Source organism: Apteryx mantelli, chromosome 6, assembly GCF_036417845.1.
Source record: "Apteryx mantelli isolate bAptMan1 chromosome 6, bAptMan1.hap1, whole genome shotgun sequence".
NCBI classification, from domain to species: Eukaryota; Metazoa; Chordata; class Aves; order Apterygiformes; family Apterygidae; genus Apteryx; species Apteryx mantelli.
Genome location: NC_089983.1, coordinates 13,007,184 through 13,032,088, shown reverse-complemented (window position 1 = coordinate 13,032,088; position 24,905 = coordinate 13,007,184). Strand labels below are relative to the sequence as shown.

The 24,905-nt window shown below is 38.5% G+C and overlaps 1 protein-coding gene across 9 annotated transcripts in view; it reads right to left on the bottom strand.

The window, feature by feature from the left end:
- The window catches only part of PARD3B (par-3 family cell polarity regulator beta), a 440,403-nt gene that overhangs the window by 274,276 nt on the left and 141,222 nt on the right, over nucleotides 1–24,905 (bottom strand). For 6 of the 9 annotated variants that reach the window (XM_067298774.1, XM_067298775.1, XM_067298776.1 and 3 more), the window contains exons 3-4: nucleotides 19,866–20,037; nucleotides 19,506–19,565 (exon numbers count right to left, since the gene is read on the bottom strand). In XM_067298774.1, coding sequence (XP_067154875.1) covers nucleotides 19,506–19,565; nucleotides 19,866–20,037 — 232 coding nt within the window. The remainder of the gene's footprint in view (nucleotides 1–19,505; nucleotides 19,566–19,865; nucleotides 20,038–24,905) is intronic. The other 3 variants (XM_067298777.1, XM_067298771.1, XM_067298773.1) reach the window with 1 other exon arrangement.

Below are 24,905 nucleotides of genomic sequence, written 5' to 3'. Positions count from 1 at the left end.
CCAGAACACGCCGGTTCTTTAAAACACTCCCTGCAACACCTCCAGGCAGGGGGAGAAGACAGACACTTCTACTAATTTGAGCAAAGTATTTTTCTTGTTATCCAAACTGAAATTAGCAGACTTGACTTTTCTTTGAGTCCTCCTAAAATAATTTATCCCAACACTAAGAACAAATGTAGAGAATATCAGTCTAAGAGAATAATTTTTCACAAGTTGCAAGTGAGTGAGAACAAGATCATAACTGACAGTTATACTATTAATTATAGTGGTTGGGATTGATGGCAGCCCTAATTACTAGATCTGTAATAGAAGTTTGTACTTGCAACACAGTTGCTTTGTTAACAGAGGCACTAACCCAATTCTGGAGGAACTGCACCAAATTCACCCCCAGCCCAACTTTGTTGTCTTCAGTGTAATTACGGCTGGAACAAATACAAACGGCTGACACCAAGTAGCAACTAGAGGATCTAATGCTATTATCCTTCCTCATGGTAAGCAATTTTTTTTTTTTTTTTTTAAATACACAAGTAATCCTTTTGACCACCGCTTACGCAGGAAATCAATAAGAAAGGCAAAAGACAAGACTTAAATTTGTGTCCTAGAATTGATGGAACACAAACAAAAATCAAAAGGTGAACCCTGGTTTGCTGGGCTGAGTGCCTGTCATCTTTATACCAAGAGCTGGGCTTGTTTTCACAAGGACATTCTGAAGAAAGGGATTGATCATGAGAACTATCCGTATTATGCAATTTCCAGAAGTGTCGGTAGGCCAAAAGGAAACCAAACTCCCACTACTCAAATCTTCCTCTTCTTCACATGGCGCTGAAGAGAGAAATTTTCTTTCCTCTAAGCACATTTGATAAGAAGGTTATGGACCAATTCAAGTTTGGCCTTCACAGCAGCTACATCCTAGAACCCACCTTATTCCTTCACAGCAATAAATGGCCACATTATAGAAAAGGATTTCCTTTTCCTCCTCCTCAAACCCTGAGTTAAGTCTAGTCATTGAGACAATATATTTTTCTCTGGGACAACACTGTCGGGCAAACAAATGTCTGTTTCTATACTGTAATGATTCCATCTTGCCAAACTTTGGTGGCAAAATTTTAAGAACTCTTTTCTACGACACACCGCAGGGCTAAATCACTACTCAATTTCACATCTTTAATCAATAGTATGAATATATGTTTCAATACATTTGATATTAAGTATGCAATTTAATACTGTTATTAATTCTCTGACTTCAATAAGTGAAATCACATTTTCTGCATACTTTTTCAGCTAAACAAACGGCTTCCCTTGAACATGAACAGAACCCTCAACCCCAGATCCCTCCCGACTCCAGCCAAGGCACACTGCTTGAAGTGCCCATATCGCCCTCAAATGGGCATCCGAGTTCCCCCCTCACTATCTTCCTTTCCTTTACTATTGCGAAGATATAAGACTCAATTAAAGACAAACAAAAAAGGACCAAAAGCCCCATACCACTAAAGTTGTCTGACTATGCTAATCTGTCCTACTAACAGAATACTCATTCCAAATCTTAGCAGAAACTGCATCTTACTCTCTTGCCTGTAACTTATCTTTACCCTTTTTTTGTTTTAAACATGGATTGTTTAGCTGTACAATAGTAACTTCAATATCAAGCTTTTCATAAAGATGACTGTACAACAGCAGCAACACTGAGCATTATGGATACTCCCCTCTTCCATCAATATCACAAAATAGCACTCGCATAAGGAAACAGATACAGATTCAAAAATAAATTTTAAGAACTCTAAAACCACAATGTGATAAGTACTTCAATTTTTAAAAATAGGATACAGCAAACATTCATACAGCAACAGATTCCAAATTGTATTAATAATAATAATAAACCCTGAGACCAATACCCCAGCTTCACAGTTTAAACAAATTAAGTCCAGCTGTAGTTTATTAGTGGTCCCAGGCAGCAGACCCAGTTTAGTTAAACAAACAAACATGTTGTATTTGTGTATAAAAGCTAAAGCCAGAAAGTGTTGGATTTTAAGTCACTTCTTGATTGTTAAGTTAACACACATTCTTTAAAATCACTTTTCCCTGCATGAACAAAGAATTTCTGATGACCCACACACAATTTCCAGGCCCTCTTCAACACAGCAACTTGAAAACAAATCTTGAGACACTTCCATATGAGCCAGACAGCATAATCTAGTCTCCATTCCCCTTTCAGATAAACAGGAACACCATAAAGAAATGCTCTTGCCAAACAACTAGAAAACTAGGTGCATTGATACTTTCATATCTAAATTTCACAACTCAGAGTCATATTCCAAACTCAAATTAAAACATACTGTTGCTTACACTCTTGAGTCCATCACCTCAACCCCTTTTCTGGTTTCTGTCCTCCTTTGCTCATGGCGAAAAATACAGTTACTCAGAGGATTAAAAAAAAAAAAAAAAAAACACCACTCCACTGTCAAGTATAGAAGACAAGGATGAAAAAAGCACTTATATCAAGCTCATTCCTTCTCCCAAAGCCAAAGCTCTCCAATTAGATTTCTCCCCTTCCTGAGCTGTCTACTACAACTAATTCCTCATCTCTCACTCCTTCCTCTCGCTGAGCGGAGCACGAAGCCCCGTCACTGCAACTGCTGGAGACACGACAAGCGCTCTCATCTGTTCCAGGCTCTCCTGGCTCCTGCAATAGGTGGAAGATGTCATCTCCCATAACATACCATTCACGTAAAGCTTGTTTAATAATATGGGACCATGTTTCAGCACTTCTATCTGTTGCCTATTTTGACTGCTGCAAGATGCTGTTTTTAATCACATCACCCCTGCCCTCAATTTTTAAAACCCCCTTTCACTTGCTGTCTGCCACTGTTTACCAGAGAGACGGAAGAAAATGACATTGTCCCATTCTCAGTTTCACAACCATCTCAACTTTGATACCAAAGTTTGCAGGAGCAGAAGGAACATTGGAAATTATATCTTCCAACTTAGGAATATGGCTTGCATCAATTTGCTTTCATTTTATGCCTGAAAGATTTTATTTACTGCCAAGGGGGTTAAAAATTTATGGTGTTCATCTGGAACATCTCCTTGCTTGTACAAGAACGACTAGACTTTTCTGCCCATTGTTTACACTGCTGCCTCTTTTCTGCCAAGTGGTAGTGAAGATTAGTGCCCTGTAGATCAGTTTCCCACTGAAGGAAAAACCACTCACATGGAGTCTATTTTCTTTATTTTTTTAAAATTTATTTACTGACATATCAGTTCTTGAACAGAGATGTCACAAATCATGACATCTTTGTGATTAAGCTAAGTCAGCCGAAGTCTTTAGGTGAAATTATCCAAACCCTCCCTCTGATCCTCACCGTTACACATGCATATTGCCCAAAGACCCAGGAGCTTCCAACCACTAAAACTACCTTTTCTTAGAGGACAAAAATAAACTGAACCAAAAAACCCTCTCTAAACAGAGGAAACAGAAGTGGCAGGTAGGGCAGATTACATGAAAGACTTGAGAGGAAAGTGTACCCTCCTCCTTTGCAGGGTGAATCCCCTGTTCCTTCAGAAGACAGCAATTTTCAGGGGCTCCCTGAGCTAAACAGCTCTCTTCTATCTCACCTAGTCTCCTCTGGGCTCAGAGTCTGCTCCCTGCTTCAGGAAGGCCTTTCACACCCCTTGGTGCTTCCCAGTCCATGCTCCTCCAGGAGGCTTTTTGCTTTCTATTTCAACCTCTCCCTGCCTTTTCTGGTCTGCACACCGAAAGGTCCATTACAGCCAAGCATGCTTGCTTGTGCTCATGAAGGAAGAAGCCTCCCCAGATCCCACCATCTGGGACTCTGCTAGACTCAGAAAGTCCTTCTCTCACAGCCTGATTTACATAAAAAAGGGGGGGGGGCACATAGCAGTAAAAAATACACAAACAAAATAGTTCTATCTTGTCACACCCTTCATGACTGTCAAGCCAAGACACCAAAAATTAGAGAAGTAATGTTAGAAAGCAAATAACAGCTTGAAGTGACAGCTATTCCCACAGTGTGGGAAGATGTCCACGTAAAGAACAAAACAAGAGTAGAAATAACCTTGCAATAGTTCATGTAACACTGTGATCTGAAGGGGCCTTTGGCTAACACAGTATGGCAGCTCCACTGCCAACATCTCGGTTGGAAGCCGGCTTCAGATCAAGAGATCGCAAGAGATCTGGAATGTCAGTATTTTGAAGAAAAACCATAATATCGCCAGCTTCAAATGGGAAGAAACATTGAAATCTTTGGGGAAAATATTTTAATAGCTTCAGAAAAAAATCTGAGCATGTCACTAAAAATGCAAAGACAACAAGTACCACAAACAAAACCAAAAGTAGAGGGATATGCACTCATAATTATTATATCTGTTTTCTTGCCCAAAGCTGCTTGGCCCACAAGAAGGTCTCTGCAGAACTGGGCAGTGCTAGTCAGGTTTCAAGCCTAAGTCAAAAATCTGACTACTGCACTTGCTGCTTTGATCTCTTCTTTACCATCTAAAAGATTAAAAAAGTAAAAGGTTTGTTTCTACTGCAGCTTTCCTCAGAAAGTACCAAAAGACAGGAAATACACTACATAAAAGAAAATAAATACATCTATAGCTCCAAAATCAGTCCAGTGCTGCTCCCTTTCTGCCATGTCACCAACAATTGTGGAAAAACTTCTTCCCAGTTCAGAAAAGGACAACAGATCCCTCGAGTTACACTGAATCACACTGAGTTAAATTTAATCAAAGTACTACAAGCAGAAAACGAACAAAGAAAAAAAACAACAAAAAAAAACAAACCAAGGCCAGTTGATCCTTGCAATTAAGTACAAAAGCGACAGCAATAGCAGACACTATTTTGGTACCCTATTCTTTCAGAAGCCCCATAAAGACGCGGTAACTGGTGATTAATGTGAAAGCTCCAAGGCTGTTGTGGAAGCTGAGGTTCCATTCTCCTTCCAGGTGGTACCTTCAACAAGAGAAGTCTTTTCCAGAAGCCTAAGCAGCACTAAGAGGCTTTCATCAGAATATACAACAGCCACGTAACTGCAGCTCGAGCCATCTGCTGAGCCTCATGAAAATTTGGGATGCTAGATAGACAGTTTACGCTTTTGCTAGCTGTAGCAAATGGTGGTGCTATCTGTGTGACTATGTTGATATAAGCACCCTGACAACACACACTAAAAGTACAATCCATGGCCATTATATGTACATACATACCTCCAATTTGTTCCTCATCATCTTCCTTAGAACACAAACAAAATAATGGAAAACCATCTCTGATACTATTTATTACAAACACACTACAGAAAATTAGACACATTTACTAAAGAGATTGTCTCATTTTTTTCCCCCCTCCCTTAGAAAACAAAATGTTTTCTTTTTCCTTATTACTTTCCTTTTATTATGATGTGTTTCTGTGTTGTTCTACTCATGCTTCGGCATTAGGGCTGAACATTTACAAAAACCAGTGTAAGCTCAGACAGAAAATGTATTTCTTTTCCCTGAACAATAAAACACAGAAAACGTACCCCTTCCCACACACCAACTTGATCATATAAACATGTTACTTACAAGCACTACTCTTTTGCAGTAGAGGAGCAGTTTGTATTTTAAACCTAGGAACTCAGTGAAAAAGTTTGAGTTCTCGCCTTGCTGTGCTGCATGTCGCGGATGATGAAGATTCAAACACATGCCGAAAACTGTAAAGTTTTCCTCATGATGACAGCTTTTAACCTCAATTACTTCAGGGTGGATTTCGCCCTCCTTTAAAACTTGCCCAGCGCACTTTCCTCTACGGTACCACAGTACCTTCTCCCGGTCCTCCGGAGCCCGTAGGGGTGTCTCAGCCTCACTCGTGACATGCATTCTTTGACAAAGCTGATAAGAAAAAGTCCCGCAGTTTCCCTCCCTTAAAGTAATTTGCGTATCACCCAGTTTCAAGCTATTTAGATCAATTATTCTTCCTTTTGCTAGCAACACCCTCAAAGAAGATTAGTATCTACACAGATTCATGGTTAACAGTATATTTTCCCTTAACTCTTATGTTTTGGAAATATTCTTTTTTAACTGCAAATATGGTTGAAACAAGCATATGGTAGAAACTACACTTAGATTTAAATTGGTTACACTAGAAAAAAACAGAAGAGAAGTTCTGCCATTTGTGCACAATTAAAAACTGAAAACTTGTATCAACACAATAGCAAAAGCAACATCTCTGTGCAGAATGCAATCCTATTTTCTCATTTTGCTTTTTAAATATCTTGCCAAAAAAGATGTAGGTAGACATTACCACTCACCCTGAGTAGGAGGGTATCCTGCCTCGCTTTGCAGCACTTGCATCCTTCGGCCAAGGAAAACCCAGCGCCTGGGGCTCGCAAGGGGTCGACTGCTGAGGAGCAGCAGGTTTGGGCCAGAGGGTGCACCCCACGGGCGCCCAGCCCCGCCAGGGAGCCCCAGGGGCTCCAGCCTCGCGCCCAGCCTGGCCCCAGGCCAGCGCCTGACGGCAGAGGGCTACTAAACGCCAGCCGGGGACCACGAACCCAAAGCCTCGTCCCGCCCTTGCTTCACTTTGCCCTTTTGCTTTTAAATCTCCCTGCTGAGGAGAGCACAGTTCACCTCAGGGCTGAAAACAGTTTATTCTTTGGGATTTAGGATGCAGCCTGGTGTTACAGGGCCAAATTCAGAAAACTGCTGAAGACAACCAGAGTTTATCACCCACAAGCATTTTCTGTGGACTGTGCTATATATAACACAGTCCAAATCATGCATTCAGAATGGATTTTATTGTTGTTTGGGGGGCAAACACTCTCAGGTGACCACTTCTGGGTAAGCTGCCAAATGAAGAAACATAGGCAACACAAATACATGTGTTTAACTGCATCAATGGCAACTCTCTAATATATTGTGAGTTGTTTTCTTCCAGGTAACAGGGAAGACCTGTTTTAGAGAAGAACAAAAGATACACTCGGACTGAACACAATAAGCGTCTGGAAAGAGATTTACAATAAATCATCTACACGGTTAAAGTCATAATTTTAAATTCTGTTCCTACATATAAAAATGCTGACTATAATGGGAAAAAAGCTGTCCATCAAGTATGTATCAAACTGTCAACTGCTAAAGGCCACACTAATGACAATAACTCTTCTGCCTGCTTCCAGATTACATACTTGACAGGACAGACAGAAAAACTATTTTCTCTCCTGTATAATGCCCCCCCCCCTTTTTTTTTTTTTTTTTTAAATAAAACCTCCTTTGGAGCAAATCTTAACAAAATTTCAAATTGGTGTTAAAACAAACACCATAAATACTATATGCATACACACACACACACACATCGAAAATGCACTGCAACACAGATGATTATTGGCTGGAAAATCTGACATACTAAATGCAGGCATATGCTAAGAACCATTTAAGTGGGAAGTCGGAACAGCCTTTAAACTGGTCCTGGCATGAAACAATTTAGGCACTGAAAACAAACATTACAAACAGGATATTAATTTATATTTAAATACCAGAAAGGTCATTAATATATGCCTAGTTTTCTTATTTTTAATCAGAGAAATTTCATGCTAGTAGGTATACAGTCCTTCCCAGTAGTGCTTTTTCAGAGTATTTTCCCATCAGTATGGGTCAATTCTGCCATATACTCACAGATATATTTCTTACCACCACCTGAAGCATCATGTAATGGCTCTGCCACGCAGTTGAAACGTAGCTGACATTAGCTTGTAAATTCTACCTTGCAATAGGACTGTATTTTTTTTTTTTAAACTTTTTAAAAATATAATGCTCCCCAATTTGACTTATGTTTAAAGCTAACTCAAACTGCTCATAATAGCACCTATCAATACAATTTAAGATCTACAGCTATCTATTTCTTCTAAAGTGCATACTGCACTTTTTAAATTCCCATGGATACAAGATTAGATTAATCAACTAGGCTGATGTAACAGTTAGACAATTGACTTAAATCTATAAACAGATGAAAACCAATTTCTAACAAGCTCTCTTATATAGCAACACAATGCAGAACAAAGTATTTCCCTACCACTCTGAAGTGAAATGTATTTTTTCTCATAAAGAAAAATTAAAAGGAATTGGCACTTTCCTCTATAGGCTTGGCTTTCTACTGCTCTTACCCAGGTGAAGTATCTATAGGAATCACACCAGCATCGTGCACCTACTGACTGATAAACGTTCTCTTACTTCCCAGTTCGGACCAAGGATTATAAATTACAGCTGCTTCAACCATTTCATGTCTTTTAAGTGAGATTTAAATTCAAAACAATAATCTCATTTTTGTTATATTAGGTTTCTTCCTCCTCTCTACCCAACTCCTGTGAAGTCATAATTTTATTTTTTATATTTAAAGTGTAATCTCTTTCAGATGGCATTCATATGTAAATGGAAAATAAACTCTAGACATGCATAAAAACACCATTTAAAATGTTTTCTTGTTAGTTGAAGTCTTCCAACTTGCTGGACACAGCAAAAAGCATTCGTTTTATTAAACAGACCGGTTTAATAAGCAGCATATTATCTGTAGTTACTGAATTTAAATCAATCATTTTAGGCTAATACATCCTACAAGATTTTAAAACTAATAGATCTCAGATGCTCGCACCTCATTTTTATTCACAGATTGAAAGGTGAAAATAAGCAGTTCTGCTATTTCAATTCCCAGCCCATTTCTCAACTTCAAATAAAATCCTTAATGAACTGTACTAGTTGAATAAACTGACACAAAGAAAATACTCTGCGCACCTGCAGCAGAGGCCGTGCTGCCAAAGCTGGGTTAGCCCTGCAGCCAACATCAGCCACAGGTGCTGGTGCAGTCCCTGTTCCCCAGGTCTCTGCTTTGACCTTCCTCAAGACTCTGGCAGCTAAAGGGTATGGCTTGAATATCACTCTAATAGTATTTTACTGCTAATAGCAGAACACTAAAACAATAATATTTTAAAGCTGTATAATGAATTAAGACATTAGCATAGTTTTTTATAATATTTAAATATGTCTTGAGTTTTTAACAATTTTATTGAATAAATACATCAGATATACATATCTGACCTAAATTAAGACCCCCCCCCCTTTTTTAATCTTTCCTAAAAATAGCAGCCTATTATGATTATAATCTATTTTGGTCACTGTGAACTGGTTTGTCTCAAACTTCAAATTTCAAACTCATCCTGCCGATTTTAAAACTTCAAGACAAAGCAACCAAGCCTCCTGAACTTGAAATTTTCAGTGAGGCTTCAGGGAATGAGGGGGATGTAAGAGCAGCCCCGCTCCGTCAGGCCAAGTGCCCAACTAGCCCATTACCCTGCAGCTAAGAGCAGTCAGTAGCAGATACTTAGGGAAAGGGTGTAAGAACAAGAAACTACAAAGGGATGTACTCTACCAGCTCGCAATAAGTAATGGTTGAAGGACTTCCAAATCAGAGTTGCATCCACATCATCACATTTTAATAGCCACTGATGAGCCATCTCCTGTGAATTTGTCTAATTCTGTTTTTAAGTTCATTTATATTTTTGGCCTGTAACATTACATTACACAATTTCATTGTATGCTTCATGAAGTGGTGCTGGTTTAGGGATATTTTTCTTTTTAATCTTTTGAATGATAGTTTTGTTTGGTACTCCTAGTTCTTATGTGGTGAGGAAAGTGAATAATAACTCCTTATTAACCTGCCGTAAAATTTAAAGTGGGAAGATGACTACTTCTGTAAGAACGTTAAGGAAGGGCATAATCACAGAGGGCCATTTGCCCCTTTTAGTGGTTTCATCTTAACCCTCCCACCAAAATATTCTGCAGGATCCATCCTCACCTCAAATCCTCCTGGCCATAAACATTCTTCTTTCACTTAATTAAAAAAAAACAAACACGCTTCCCTCTAATGAAGTAATGGAGTTATGAAGAAAAAATACAAATCAACAGCCAGTATCTGTGGGAAAATTGTGCAACATATTGGGAGAGGGGTGCATCTTTTGCCAGCTATGTTCAGGAGTAGTAAACACCCAATTCTCCATTTTACTCGGCTGAGATTCCAGATGTCTGTTTTGAGAAACAATCAGAATCTGAAGTGGCACTTCAAAGCAAAGAGCCAAAAAAACTGTCAGCTAAGGCTCTTAGAAGGGTAAATTCAATCAAAAGCAATGACAAAGAATTGTATGACATCGGACAAACTAGTTGAATCACTTAACTGTTACTTGTAGCTTTTCTAATGATGGCTTTCATAAAGATGTGTTTGTCTGTATACTGGAGCAAGTTTGCATAGAAGTAAACAGTAAATAGCAAACCATTAATGAACAAACATTGCAAAAATGTGTAGAACTATTAAGTCACAAAGGTGTGGTTTTTTTTTTAAGTGATACAACCTTTGACACTATAGCTATGCATTACAATATATGAATACTCACAAAAATAGCAACATCACAAAATTAGTAAAATAGGGAAAATTTTGGAAAATGTTTGGAAAAACACTGATGTTGAGTAAGTGTCAAAAAGCAGCGCAGAGTTTTGTAAGAGCATTTACTCCATCATTCTGAGTTGCATTCGCCCCCCGTCCCCTTTCCCTCGGGCAATAAAAGGCTGGAAACGAACATTTCAGATAGAGAGCTACTTCAGCAAAAAACGTAACTTGAAATGGAAAATGTTTTTCTCCCTATTTAACATATTTTCACGTGGATAACTCCTTGCCCCAAAATAACACACAGTAAGCCAAGGACAAAGGGAATTGAAGCAAGGGGAATAACCAGTGGGAAAATATTCTTTGGGGAAATAATCAGAGGCCGAGGGGCTATTAGAAAGAGCTGTGACTCTTTGGCAGCCTACTCCGCACGCAAATCTATAACCTACACTGCTACTCAAGTCCTGGGGACGGAAGGAAGGGCTGGCTTATTTTCTAAACAGACAACCCAAAGACAGTACAGAAATACACGGAAGGTTTTTTAATGCGCCTTTATAGAAAGCATTGTTGTATTGTTTTTGCTGCAATACAAAGATAAACTTCAGTTATGCTGGCGCAAACTTCATTTCCATGAATCAAGGACAACTAAGCAATACCAAGCTTAAGTCATGAGGTCAAAATACATCAAGCCTGCACTCTGACTGAAATGAAAAGTTATCTTCAAACCTTCAGCTCTCCTGAGAGTAGGAACCATTTGTTTTAAGAGCACTAGCAGACTAATTGATCATCACAACTCCTTAAAACCAGATTAAACTGAATGCCGCAGAGGGGAAAAAATCCATCACGTATGGTGTCATCCCAAAATGCCTGTGACAAACAGCATGGAGCAGTGTTTGCTAGCACCACTTGGAGAGCAGCTTTCAGGTGCAGAGGAAGAGAAAGATGTCATATTTGCTTAAGCAAATAACCAGTGCTGTCTGAAACCAAAGGAAACACGTGTTTTTATAATACATTTTCTTTAAAACTGACCAATTTCAACATGTAAATTTGCCCCAAATGAGACAGAAGAGAATTACTGTATGCATGTATTACACCCAGTATACTGACAAACAACAAACCTTGCAGGATTAAGATGAACAGGACAGTTTTATGTAAGGAAAAATGTCTTTCCTACTTACTCTGAAACAGCATGTATGCAAGTAACAACATTTTCTTTGTAAAATGCGTAATTTCAGTTCCTACTTGTTTTCATGTATTTAAAAAAGCAGAATATATTTATTTTCCTCTTTGTTTAAAAATGTACTGAGTATATATCCACTGCATAGTGTTTCAGCACCAACTTGAAAGTGGACTAACCAATATATTCTGCTAAAATGCCCCCAAGCCTACCTGTAATACTTCTACTTTAAACTAGCAAAATAGAGAAGGTACCTTTTGAGCTCTAAAGTCCCACAGAAAGACAACCTCCATACCCCAGAGGTAAAAGCTTAAGCTCCATCAGACCTATCAAGGGAGAAACAGCCAAAGGCTCCTGGAAAACAAAATTGCCTTCACTTCCCTTGTACTTCAAATTAAAACACAGCCAATGGAAGCATCTCTGTTTCTATCAACTGCTATGAAGATGACTACGGGACAGCTTTGACTTACGGAGCACCCCGAGCACAGAGGGCCAGTCAGGCCAAACGAGCATCTTGCACAACTCCATGAAGCAAGGTGCAAGCCAGAGCACCTCCAGGGGCACAGGTAAATATATCAAGCTGATTAAGCAAAAAGATCAGTACATCTTCTGAGGCCCCTGAAACTACTTCAAGGAAGTCCCAAGACAGTGCAAGTAAGTTACCCTTCCCATACATCAAAAGACACAGCCATAACACCAATAACTGTATCAAAATGAAAAATTAAAACTTTTTAGGCCAGTAGAGTTATTACCCAGTTCTAGACCTACCGAGGGTCAGAGCATTCCCAGGTAGCAATCTCTGCTTTCAGGAAACGGATCTTCGTAGCAAGAGACACTATATAAAATGTCCAAAACGTGAAGAACCCTTCAAAAGCGTGAGTGCCTCAACTCAGCTTGAGCCTCAACTATCATATTGTCATCCGTCAGCTTATTTTAAAAGAGAGACTGTAACCAGTCATTCCAACCATCATTTTCACCCAAGTCTTCCACTTACCTAGCAAGTTGATCAGATGATATGTTTAAAAAAAAACCCACTAAACCAAAAGCTGTTTTTATCAGATACTTAGCAAGGCATGCAAATTTTACAATACCATAGCACAGTTCATAGACAGTTCAGTGAGAAAGCAAGAAACTCCCATTTACCAGACAAAGTTTCCAAAGGGAGAAATTAAACTCTTGCAGTTTACAAAAAGAATTTTGTAACCTTGATATCAATAGCTGTTGAATCATAAGCAATTTTTTTTTAAAACTTAAACTGAATTTTAACCAAACACTAATAAAGCATAAATCTATACAGTACTGTATAGCTCTGAGACAATATAGTAAATAACATGCTAGATTTTATTGTAGTACCCAGCAATCAAAGTAACCTAATTGCATCTGCTTCCCAAAAAAAATCTTGTACGCAGAAATGGCTTCAGGAATCTTCTTCTACCTGATTCCCAAAGCAAAGGGGAAATATGAAAGAATAATTAAAAACATTGCTTTCAGGGGAGAAAAATAAAATCATGGTGATACCTGTGTATATCTCATTTTTTCTTCCTACCTTAGAATTCAGAAGTGACAAGTATCACCGAACACTGCCTTTCTTCCCCCAGGCAAAATCACGACTACTTAGTGCCAGGAGAGAAGCAAGAGAAAAGCAGCAACCAAATTTGTGTGCACTCAACCATCATCTATCAAACAGAGCAAACAAGGAAACTCTGAATCAGTCAGGAAGGTATTCCAACTCAAAGCGACACGTCCATAAAATGGATCTTCCATAAATAATTAAATTAGTGCTCTCCTTTCTGCCCATATGGGCTGAATGGTAAAAACAAACTGACATCAGGAAAAAAAACCCAAAAGGCTAAACCTCTTGCTCACCTTTTCTGTTCTGGTATCCATCATACAGAGAAAGCCCCTAGAAAAGCACACTGACCTATTAAGTGCAAAAAGACCAGGAAGGTACCAATAGCTTGTTTATGGGTGCACAATAGATTTTTGAAAGAGCTTATGAGACCCCACTGAACCACAAACATCAGAATCTCAGACAAATACAGTTCTGCTATTTTAATTTAAAAACCTTATAATGAAGTACAAACTCTACTTCTAAAAGCAAAGAATATGCGCAAATATGCTGCTAAATTACATATGACAAGAGTTACAGCAACACGCTAGTGTTTTAAAGAAAACGGAACATTTCTGAAGCCACAGTGCCCTGTATGCTGCCGGAGGCGCTACGTGGCAGATGAAGCCAGTGAGCACATACCAGCCTTTCCCTACGGACCAGCGCTCTACAGAGAAGAGCGTTTCCCTGAACATTACTTTAACAAGAGTCTGCGGGCAGCAGCTTAAAACAACATGGATGCATCAGGTTCACAAGCAGAGGACTGGTGGGTTAAAAGCCCTCCAGTCTGAAGTGGGTAAACACCAAAACCAAAATGTTTTGAAAATATTTTGGAAGATCACACCAATTTACACATAAATTAGTTGTTACCCTAAAGTTGTGGTTTACCACTCTGTGTCGGTAGCTCACTTCTAATAATTCTAAAAATAAATACATATTTGCCCCAAACCCTCAAACTATTAGCCTGAGAACACCAGACAGGACCATTTGCAAATATTGTTAGCATCCCTCATATATGTATCCTCATCCATCGTAGACTCTCTAAAGCTCTTACACATGACACACAGGACTATCATCCACGACCACAGCCAAGATGAGAGAACAACAGTTTAATCATACATCAACATTCAAACAATAGTTGAGAACAGGAAACAAAGGCTGTCGGTCAAGTAGGTCTGCAAAGGAAGTCCCTTTTCTGCAAAGGCCTCTCAGTCACCACCTCTGGTCAAAAAGAAATATTAAAAGACAATATACTCAAAAAGCACCAATGAAAACAGAACACTAGTTAATCTCAGAATTACTCTTTCACCTTTATACAAGGATCACCAATGTTTCATAATTCCATACACTTGTTAGTTTGTTACCAATTATATTAAAGATCATTTGCACACACAATGTGCCAAAAATAAAACATACTATATTTTGGCAGTATAAAGAAATTCATACATTATCAACAATAGCAGCTAGTTAGAACATCATAATCTAAATGACATTTGATTAGAACAACAAAAACCACCTCCTGTGCAGAATAAAGGAAATGAGTGTTTAAATGATTTTATACATCAGTTTTAAGAAAATATCATGACATCTCAATTTACCCATTCAAAACAATGTTATCTAATTACATAAGGTCAGATCAAGGAAGATGCAAGAATGATACAGATAAGAAATGAAACATTGTTAAAGATTAATAAAATAAAATAACTTTGAAGAATTCCAGTGCCTTATGGCAACACTGGGAAAGTTGCTAACTGTAGATTACGGTCTGGCTCCAACATAATTGGTAAAGTCTAGTCTTTAAAGGCTACACCTAAGTTCAAAGGCAATGCTTAGCCTACAAGAGCCTATATCCTAGGCGGGAGAACGGCTGAGGAGTCAAACACAGATCGCCTTACTTTCACCACGGGGGAAAGTCATGCGGCTACACAGAATACTTTGATACACTACGATTTCACAGCTCATTGTAAAATTTTGTGTATACATAGTCTTATACCTAAGAAATGATGTTAAATGGCAACAAAGAAGTTAAGACAGCATTTGGTGTTAAAGATTTTTAAATTTACCTGGATTAAATTTTTCAAGAGTAAAGTAGACATTTAGTTGCCCATGTAATTTTTTTTTTTTTTTAATTACTTCAATTTCTACATCCCTAATTTACTCTGGAAAGTGCTGCTCATAAGTCACTCGAAGCAACAGTCTCACCAGACAAGCTCTCTCTTTACTGCTAGCTCAGCAGCTGTGCCTACACGTACTCTACTTATCCACAGAAATAATAAAATCAGTAAATCATTTTTTTTCACTGCTTCAAACAGCTGATTGGACAAATTAAATGCTTGCATACTTCTATAAATTTTATAATATGTATCAACAGCTGTCTTTATCAACATTTGTATTTTGTGGCATGAAACTTATTCCTTACCCAATCACATTTTCTGTCAAATGGGGATTTTTTTTAAAAACATCTGATTTATAATTATTTCATTCTTAACTGAAACATACAGCAAGATTTTCACTATTAAAAAGCTTTTTTTTTTTTTTTATATATCTTGATAGGAGCAACTGAGTACAATTAACCAACTCCTGCTAGCCCTGCTATTCTTTTGCACTATACCCGAATGATGAATGGAAAAGAGAAAGGGAACTGGAGGCGTAATCGAACCCAGAGCCCTCTGCGGGTTATACTTTCAGCGCTCTCCTGTTCATTAAACAAAACAAACAAAAAACCCAAAAAAGCAAGACGCTTGGAAGATCTCCTCGGAATGGAAACAAAGTAAGGAATATGCCCCCTTCTCCTCTTCAGGTTTCTACAGAGATACAGTATTACTTTTCCAAGCCATTCCAACAGGACTGAAGATAACACTGCTACTTCTCAAAAAAATAGGGATATTGGGTGTGCAAAAGTACACATGACATGATCATTAGCGCTTCATCTACACCTGAAGGCACGAGAGCAGGTTGCAACAGCTAACTCTGACTTCTCCTGCAGAGAGGAAGAGTGAACTGTAGGAAAAGGGCTGGTTCATTGCATCACCATTTTGGTAACCAGGATTAATAGAAAAACAGGATACAAAACTCACTCCCAAATTGAGACTTTTATATCTAATGGAAGTAAATGACTCGGATTCCCTCCGTAATTTCAGCCCTGAACATCAGACACTGCAGTAAAGCCTTTCCAGCGCCGCTTACTTTGAGGTCCGAATTCAGACTGTGTTGGCCACAACACCCGAGAGTCCAGTTCTCTGCGGGTGCGCTGCAAAGACCAGATGCCAGTATTTCACCTCATGTTACGGACACAACAAATAGTGTATTAACTAATGGCATAATTCATTCCTCTTAAATTTATCACCACAAAAACCCATACCCACAATTTTACCTGCTGCTGGAACACCGAATTAGCTTGAAAAGTGGAAATGCATTAATTTCAGGAAAAAAAAAAAAAAAAAAAAGCTGAGTTATGACCTGAAAGGTTGTTAGGAGGTACTAGCTAAGTATTAAGAAAATAATTTTATAAGAAATAAAATAACAAATACACACTTTTTTTGCCCTAATGTTTTGCCAGTATGTGGAAGCAATAAGATCTAACGTACTTTTAACTTTCAAGTCAAATACAGGACTGCCTTAAACAAATAAACAAACATGAAAAAAAAAACCACAAAACCCCCTCACCCTAGCACATTTTCAAAGTTATGAATGATTTACTTACTCTTTTTACTTTTAACTACATAATGGAAAAAGTATGCTCTCAGACTCAAACTGATTAATATGTAAAGCGTATAATCACAAAAATTGAAAGAGTTAACCAGGTACCAAAGAACAATTTTCCCCCTTTTCTCCATCTCTAGGCAAGTAAAGGCTTTAACACCGGGTATAAGAAACAATTAGCTTAGCTGGATCAAATACACAATTTTCTAAGAGGAAAAAGTTTGAAGGCAATCTCTTAATGTCTTTTCTAAAATCTATGTTAATTCTCTCATGTTTGAGAATGATAACATTTAGTTTTACATGCATCAAGCTCTAAATATTCTCTGGGTAGATCACCAGAAATACATTGGTCATGGATAAAATGGTGGATCTCGTTTCATTACCTACAAAACATTCAAATAAATTAACACGCACAAAATTGTTCTATAGTCTGGCCACTTATTTTAACAATGGATTCCCTATATTCAATCCCTAAAGCCATTCTGTAAAAACACTCTCTAAAAGGCCAAGAAAATGACAGCTTTTGAAACACAGCTCTGCTGTAGAAAGTTGCAACATTTAAAAAGAGTTTTCTTCTCAGACTTGCTTACTATGTACATTTGATCTCATCATTGTTCTCAAAGTAATAAAAGCTTTTTTTAAATTTACTTCTGCTAGCAACACTGAGTCAATTCCATAATTACATGGGGAGCTGGACTACTGTTCATGCATCAGTGATAATGATGCAACCAAATTCTCCTTCTATTTTTTCGTTTACTTTTCAATTTGCCTCTAGTGGAATTAGGGGCATAATTTAAGGTCTGTGAACTTGCACTGGAAAGGTAAAGGTAAAACTTTAGACTAAAGAATTGTTATCATCAGTGATGCAAAATCCAGAAGAGAAAGGAATTAAGTTTCAGAGCCCAGATTGAGTTTGCAGGATTGACAGGTATAAAATCTTTCATTTAACTTGTAAAATAAGACAATCTGAAAGAGAAACACTGAGACAAATGCTCTGTTTTAAGAGGCAAGCATTCATTTTAACTTCAAATGCATATTACTACTGCACTGAAAACGAAATAGAACCCTAATTAGCTGCTCTTCTCGTGCTATATTTAATCTCCTTTAACTTCTGTAATAGAAGGATTCCATAAATGCCATGAAAACTGAACCATCAGGTAGCTTACCGGTGAGACCAAGGGCATGAGCATTTAACTTAACTCTTTCACATAAAACTGCATGAGGCTGAAATACTGAACCAAACTTGTATATAATAGCAGGCTAGATAAACCACATTTACCAATTTTTTTTTTTTTTTAAACATGCTTCTGAGATACATGGAGAACAATCTTTACCTTCCAAAACACACTAAATTGTGTTTACACCATGTTATTTAAAAATATGCAACAGAAAGTGGCAAACCATTCAAACATAGGACCTTTAGCCACAAACTTTTCCATACTTTGTGCATATCAAACACACCACTCTTAAATACATACAAGTTATGTCATGAGTAAAGTCTTTTCCTGAGGTTTTAAGTATGAAACACTCCTGTATGTCACAGAAACTAGAAGCAGTTTTTAAATGACTTGTTGGACCAGAAATTTGAATCCAAAAATTTTCATGAAATTCAGTTTTGAACATTTTCTACAACAGGCACAAAATCCAGCAGGAACTTCTGTTAAAAGTGAAGTTACACAGCCTCGTCCAGCAAGCTTTAGTAGAAAATTTATTCTAATTTTTTAATCGGCCTCTTCCTTTAAAAATGCAATTAAAATAAACAGACTACTGAACGTTCAATTTCTGAAGTCATAAACAGATTACTTCTACAGCAAGAGGAGCACGCAGAGACATAAGGCTCCATCCTTATCCCACCTGCTCACACTCCGGAGTTTTATTGCACACCGTTACGAGGCTGCCAGCAACACTCACGAATATTGGGTGAATTCAGGACACAGAGATAATCCAAGTTCTTAACTTTTATGGTTCAAGCCACATCACTGATTTTATCATGCAATTTGGGCATGCAGACCTTTGGCAATGACCTCTCGGGGAAAGCAGAGAAGCCTTGCTGAACATCATTCATTTGCTAAACACTGTCAGGGTACTACTGCTTTACAGCTAGACAGTAAGGGGATTCACCTTCAGTCTGTTTTCAAAAGCTTCTCTATCTAGTATCTAGGTGACAGCTTAGTCCGCTCTCAGTCCAAAAAAGTATTTCAAACTGCTTTGTGTCCAGCATACAGGACTAGCTCGTCATAAGTTGAAACCAGTCTCTGAACTCTGGTCTTCCAGGCATGCTGTAACAACACAGGGAATCAGAGTTGCAGCACATCACATAGTGCCCTCCGATATAAAAGGGAATTAAGCAGAAACCTCTCCTAATCACAGTCTGCTCACCTGGAAGTCAGATAAGCTACTAGACTCTGCTACTCAGTTGCTTCAAAGGAAAAGAGTTAAACTGCTTGCAGTATCTCCCTCTTTCTACCTTCCAACCCCAAAACACCAGACTAGCTCAGACAACTGGGAAAAGTGCTTGCAAGCAGCAGTTTCACACTCATTGAACCCATGGTCCTCAACAAAATTGCTGTTTTTTTCCCAACGACTTCATAATTTTAAAATACCTTGCATAGGTGTCATCTCTTCTGCTCTCAGATTACAGTGAAGACTCGCCTGCAATCTACCTGGACAAAGAAGGGAGAAGAAAGAGGCCCCAGCTGTACAGATGGGCTTAACATCCAGTGAGATGCAAGGCTCAGGTGCATGCTTGCCATGTCCACTTTCAGTGTTCGGCAACAACTTGTTAAAAGCCCAGCTTTTGCCATAAAAATTATCCTCACTGAATTCTGAGGTAAATGATGGGGTGCTACAAAATTATTCTATAAATACATAGAACTGCACCATAGATACACTAAGAAAAGAAGAAAGGGAAGAAAGAAAATATTAGATGTTGGTCAAAAAATTAAATGGTAAGATATACATACCTAGTTTCAGGGCAGAAGGAGTCACTTCAATCTCACCACCAATAGGTTGGAAGGCAGCCAGCTGAGTGGCCACCTCCATCTCAAAAGGGTCTGGGCTGTTTCTGTCCGTCAAAGTGCCATTGGTGCCATCAATCTTATGGTGAGGTTCTTGTTCATCATAAACAGCAATCAGCTATCAAAACAAAAGATAATACAGTTGGCATATTTCAAGTATTTATTTTTTAAAAAGCAAATCTAATCCTTTAAGGGACTACCAAAATATTGATCATATTTGAAAACAGCTAACAAAAACCATATACATTCAGCAAAGCATATGCATTTGTGTTTAAACACATTGAACTCAATGCGACTCAAGTATACACTTCAGCACTGTCTTGTGCTGAAGGCACGCTTTTCTCAGAGTTAGCATGCTATGATTAGTTAGCATCTTACGTTGCTTAAAATATTTAGATTTGAAAACGCTTAAGAACACAAAACAAATTAATTCTTTGGGGGTGGGGGATGGTTATGTTTTAAAATTTTGATGCTACTGACTGACCCACTGGGACTGACTGACTGACCTAAACATGGAAGTTGTATTGAGCGAGCAGATACAACTTTTAAGTACGTTATAATTATATTCCAAGGATAAACCATTTCCAGCATGGTGACAGAGTATAGAGTCTCCCTAATACCCCAGCCTATGCCTGTTTTAGATCAAATTAACCTGGCTTTTTACAAGAAACTTCCTCTTGGTCCCTAATACAAAGTGATCAGATAATATGCATCAGATAAAGCACTACCAGCAACTATCTCAGTTATGTGTGGTTAGATGGAAATTGCTGTTACAGTTCCTAGATCGGGGTGTGTGTGTGTGTGTGTGTGTGTGTGTGTGTGTGTGTGTGAGAATTCCCAATTAATCTAAGCAAATCAGAAGACTCACGGCTCCCAGCAAGCCAGAGAGCTGGCACCTGGCAGCCCACGCCAAGAGGACAGGAGACAACAGCAGCCATTCAAGTAGTTTTCCCACCTGCCACCCTAAATCTAAGCAGCACAGTTCTCCCATGCCGGGCAGTAACTTTCAGTAACTTTGCCTACTTGGCACAAGATGACTTCTTCATCTTAGGGGGTTCATTTATGACACTTTTTCTGAACTCCTTCTCATTTACTAAAAATTTTATTTAGCTCATGCTGAATTTAAAAAGACTACATCATACACAAATTGTTAAGCAATGTTAAGATATCTGTATAAAACAAGTTTAAAGGGTTGATTTACTTCTCTCTCTCTCTCTTCCCCTCGCTCTCTCATTTTTAAGGTACATGTACACACTCTATAAAGTTATTAACGCATCAAATCTCCTCCGACACTCCCAAGACATGTCAAAAAAAAACATCCTGCGAGTAGCAGTGTATTGAAACAGAGACAAACACTTAAAGGAACTCATTTGCCTAAGGGAAGAAATGAAAGTATGAGAGGAAAAAAGAAGGAATATGAAGAGAAAAATCCTGAAGTGCTTCTAAGGAAGAAATCGACATTTTCTGGTCTTCCACTCATTTATAATTTGGTTGCTAGAAATGTGTCAGTTCATATTTATGAAGGCATATTTCAGAGGGACACAAAACCCCTTAAATAATCTGGTAGAAAGCCTGCTCTCCTCTTCCGTCTGGAGCCTGCTTCCTTTCCATCGCCACACGAATAGCTCTTACCACATACAATTTGTTCGGTATTTTCCAAAGCTTATGGGAGAGATTAATTCCAGTAACAAAGACAACTCTCTTTGTACTTTATTACTGCATTACAAGGGAACTACCCAGGTACTCACACCGCATTCATCACCAGACCATCACTAGGCCTCGCGACTACAGAGAGCCAAAAGGGGGGTTGACAGCCAGACGCAGATGGAACTACAGAGTCTTTCCCTGTTTGGTTTTAAATGACTGCTAATGTTGACCTTACGGAAAAGCTGATTCTGTACAAATCTGTAAGACTTGAAGTCTATCATGATTCAAGAAGTTTCACAACTGTGGCTCACCCCTACAAAGGTTTTTTCCCCTCTCAATCTCACTTTTTCTGTGGAAACTTAATTTCTGACAAAGTAGTTGTTACCACAGAAGAGAAAACTTGATACTGTGTAAGACCAGCCTGCTGAAAGCGCTGAAGATGGTAGTGGGATGTGAAATTCACTGGAGTGTTTGCAACGTAGAACAGAGAAAAGGGAGCCCGCTGTGACCTGGCGGTAACGCACACGTGAATTCGCCCGCTGTCCCAAGCGGGTTTCTCCGCAGTGTCATGCCCTAGCGCAGTGAATACTCCACGGCATCGCAGTACCTCACGCTTCCTGCCCCAGAACGTTGCAGAGGCCAAAAGCAGGGACTGGCTTAAGTAGGAACTGGACAAACTGATGGAAGAGTTCAGCAAGAACTATTAAACAGAAACATGCAAGCAACGCTTCAAATTCAAAAGCCCCGAAAACACATAGTAGTGAAAAAACAGAAAGGTAAAACAGCAGCGGATTTACTTTAGCACTACCTTATTCCTATATACTTCCAGTATGTGCCACTGCTTGCTAACAGAGACAAGTGCACTACTCTGACCCTGCACAGCCACTCTTGCAGGCTCACATATGTTATAATATTATTGCATACTGCACTGCCTGTTCAGGTTTCTAAACACTGTACGTTTCCCCTATTCTCCAAAAGATCAAATGAAGCATTAGCAGGAATGATAGTAGTAAATTATTTTAGCAAACAGAGGAATAAGAAAGACCACAGGCAGATTTCTGATGTCTGAGATAGGGTAGCTCACCTACCAGTCAACAGAGAGGCAAACTGCATTTTTGCTATATGCCAATAATTTCACTGGCTCCCCAAGAACCAACAGGTTCCCAAGAAACAGCAGCTGCCTTGACAGCCAGTCAGAAATGAGCTTGGTTCGGGCAATGAGGCATGCAAAAAAAAAAAAAAAAAAAAAAAAAAAAAATCACAGTGACCAGAAGTGAATAGAAAACCCAGTTCTTCACTTTCATAATTATATCGAAGAGTTACAAACTATTTGGAGACTGTTTCAGTTCTGAACATTAAAGTGGTTCCAGCTCCTATTCACCTATCAAGCAAATTCAGCATATTGAGATACTCATGGCAGCTCCTCTCCTCCAAACCCCTGCAGCAGAGCCAGGAAAGACCACACACCCGCATCCCGATGCGGACCCGCTCCAGCGCTCCGTTCCCCAGTTCGCCTTGGCACTGGCGGGGCGCAGGACAGGCCGCTGCCGCGGACCCTGCTGGGGACAAGGGTGCGGGGTCGGAGGCGGCAGAAAGGGTCTCTGCTGCGGCCGCGGGAAGATGCGTCGGAGCTGAACCGCAGCGGCCTCCCGCCCGACGTGGGGCAGAGCTGTTTCTTACTGCTGTCACTCCTCGACCAGCTTAAGCGAAAAGCCTGCAGTTCCCTAGTCTACACCTAGGCACTATTTTGACAGATTAAAAAAACAAGGAAAATGTATTTCTTTATGGTATGGAACACACCATCAATTAAGTAACATGACCTAGATTTAAACTCCCTTTTTTACAGTGTGCAGAAAGGAAATATTTCAAGTACCACATATATTGGTAACTGAAAGATTTAATGTCTTTCCTCACCAATGAAATAAACAGTCATTTATTTTCTAAAATGTTTATTCAGGAGGGAACTACTCAAGACTGCAGTTACCAATAAGGTTCTCCTGTAGCAATTCTAACATTATAAATATGCTACTGATCAATCAAAACATCATAAATATCAGCTTCAGGCTTTCAAAGGGAATGAATACAATTAAGGTTATGTAAATCAGCTATTCAAAAATAATTGTAGTAATTGACTTCTCATTTTCAATATGGAAAATTCTTTAATTGGAACAGATTGAGCCTCTCCTGACACAAGAGAAAACATCTTCAAGATGCATTAAGAAATCCCATACAAATATATTACAAAATACTCTTTGCAATACTAGTTTATCCTCTACTAATATTTATAAACGTTGAGAGTTAGGTAGGTCAGCTTTTTTTTTTTTTTTTTTTAAACACATCAAGATATTACTCTATAAATTTGTAAACTACCTAAGTTATCCCATTACCCTATTCAGATGTTATATGCTTGCTGTATTTAAGCACTTCAGTTTTCTACAAGTTATTTAAAGAACATATCACTATTTGCCAAAGATATCGGTATTTCTGTATAACTGAAATGGTAGCAACACACTTTGTTGTGATTTTTATTAAAAGGTGTTAGACTTCAACAAACTACCTAGACAATTAATAAGTTATCAAAACTCAGCACTTCTCCATGTTGTTTTAGGTTACTAAAACCCACCATTACTTGTATTTACATAGTCACAATATAAGACAGCAACAATGAACAGTTTATTTTATTAGTATTTTTGTTGATCATAAATGTGACAAAATTATTACAAGGCAATTTAGTAAGGTCAAATTTTAATTTTGCATGGTGTCCAACGGTTCAGCTCTTTCAATATTTTATTGATATTCCAATTATGGAGCCTACAGAAAAGTAAAACAAAATTACACAAAAATTAAATGACTATATTCCCAAACATATAGAGCAACACACATGCATTCAGTTAACATTAACTCTCATTAAAATAAATAAATAAATAAATAAAATAAAGAGATAAACAACAACAGAGAGGCAAATGATGTTCTGGGGTAAAAGAGACTGAAAACAAAGCAGCATAATGTTTCACCTACGGAAATCATTGGCCACTAAGATGCCGAAAACCAATGGAATGTTTCATTTAAAAATCCAGGTAAGATAAAGTGTTCTGTATCCCTGTTCTCATATGAAACAGCACATTTTCCAAGGGCTGTCAGTCCTTCCAAACCTAGTTACACCCTACTCCATAGCATAACCTTTAGCAATTTTGTTTTCACCCCATTTGTATGCAGATACAGGCCTACGCTCTGAACATACAGCTGGCATATATACATTGCAACCATTTTCACTATGTACTGGAATATGTATCATACACACAGGAGGCAATAACAAAGTCATCCCTCCAAACTAGAATT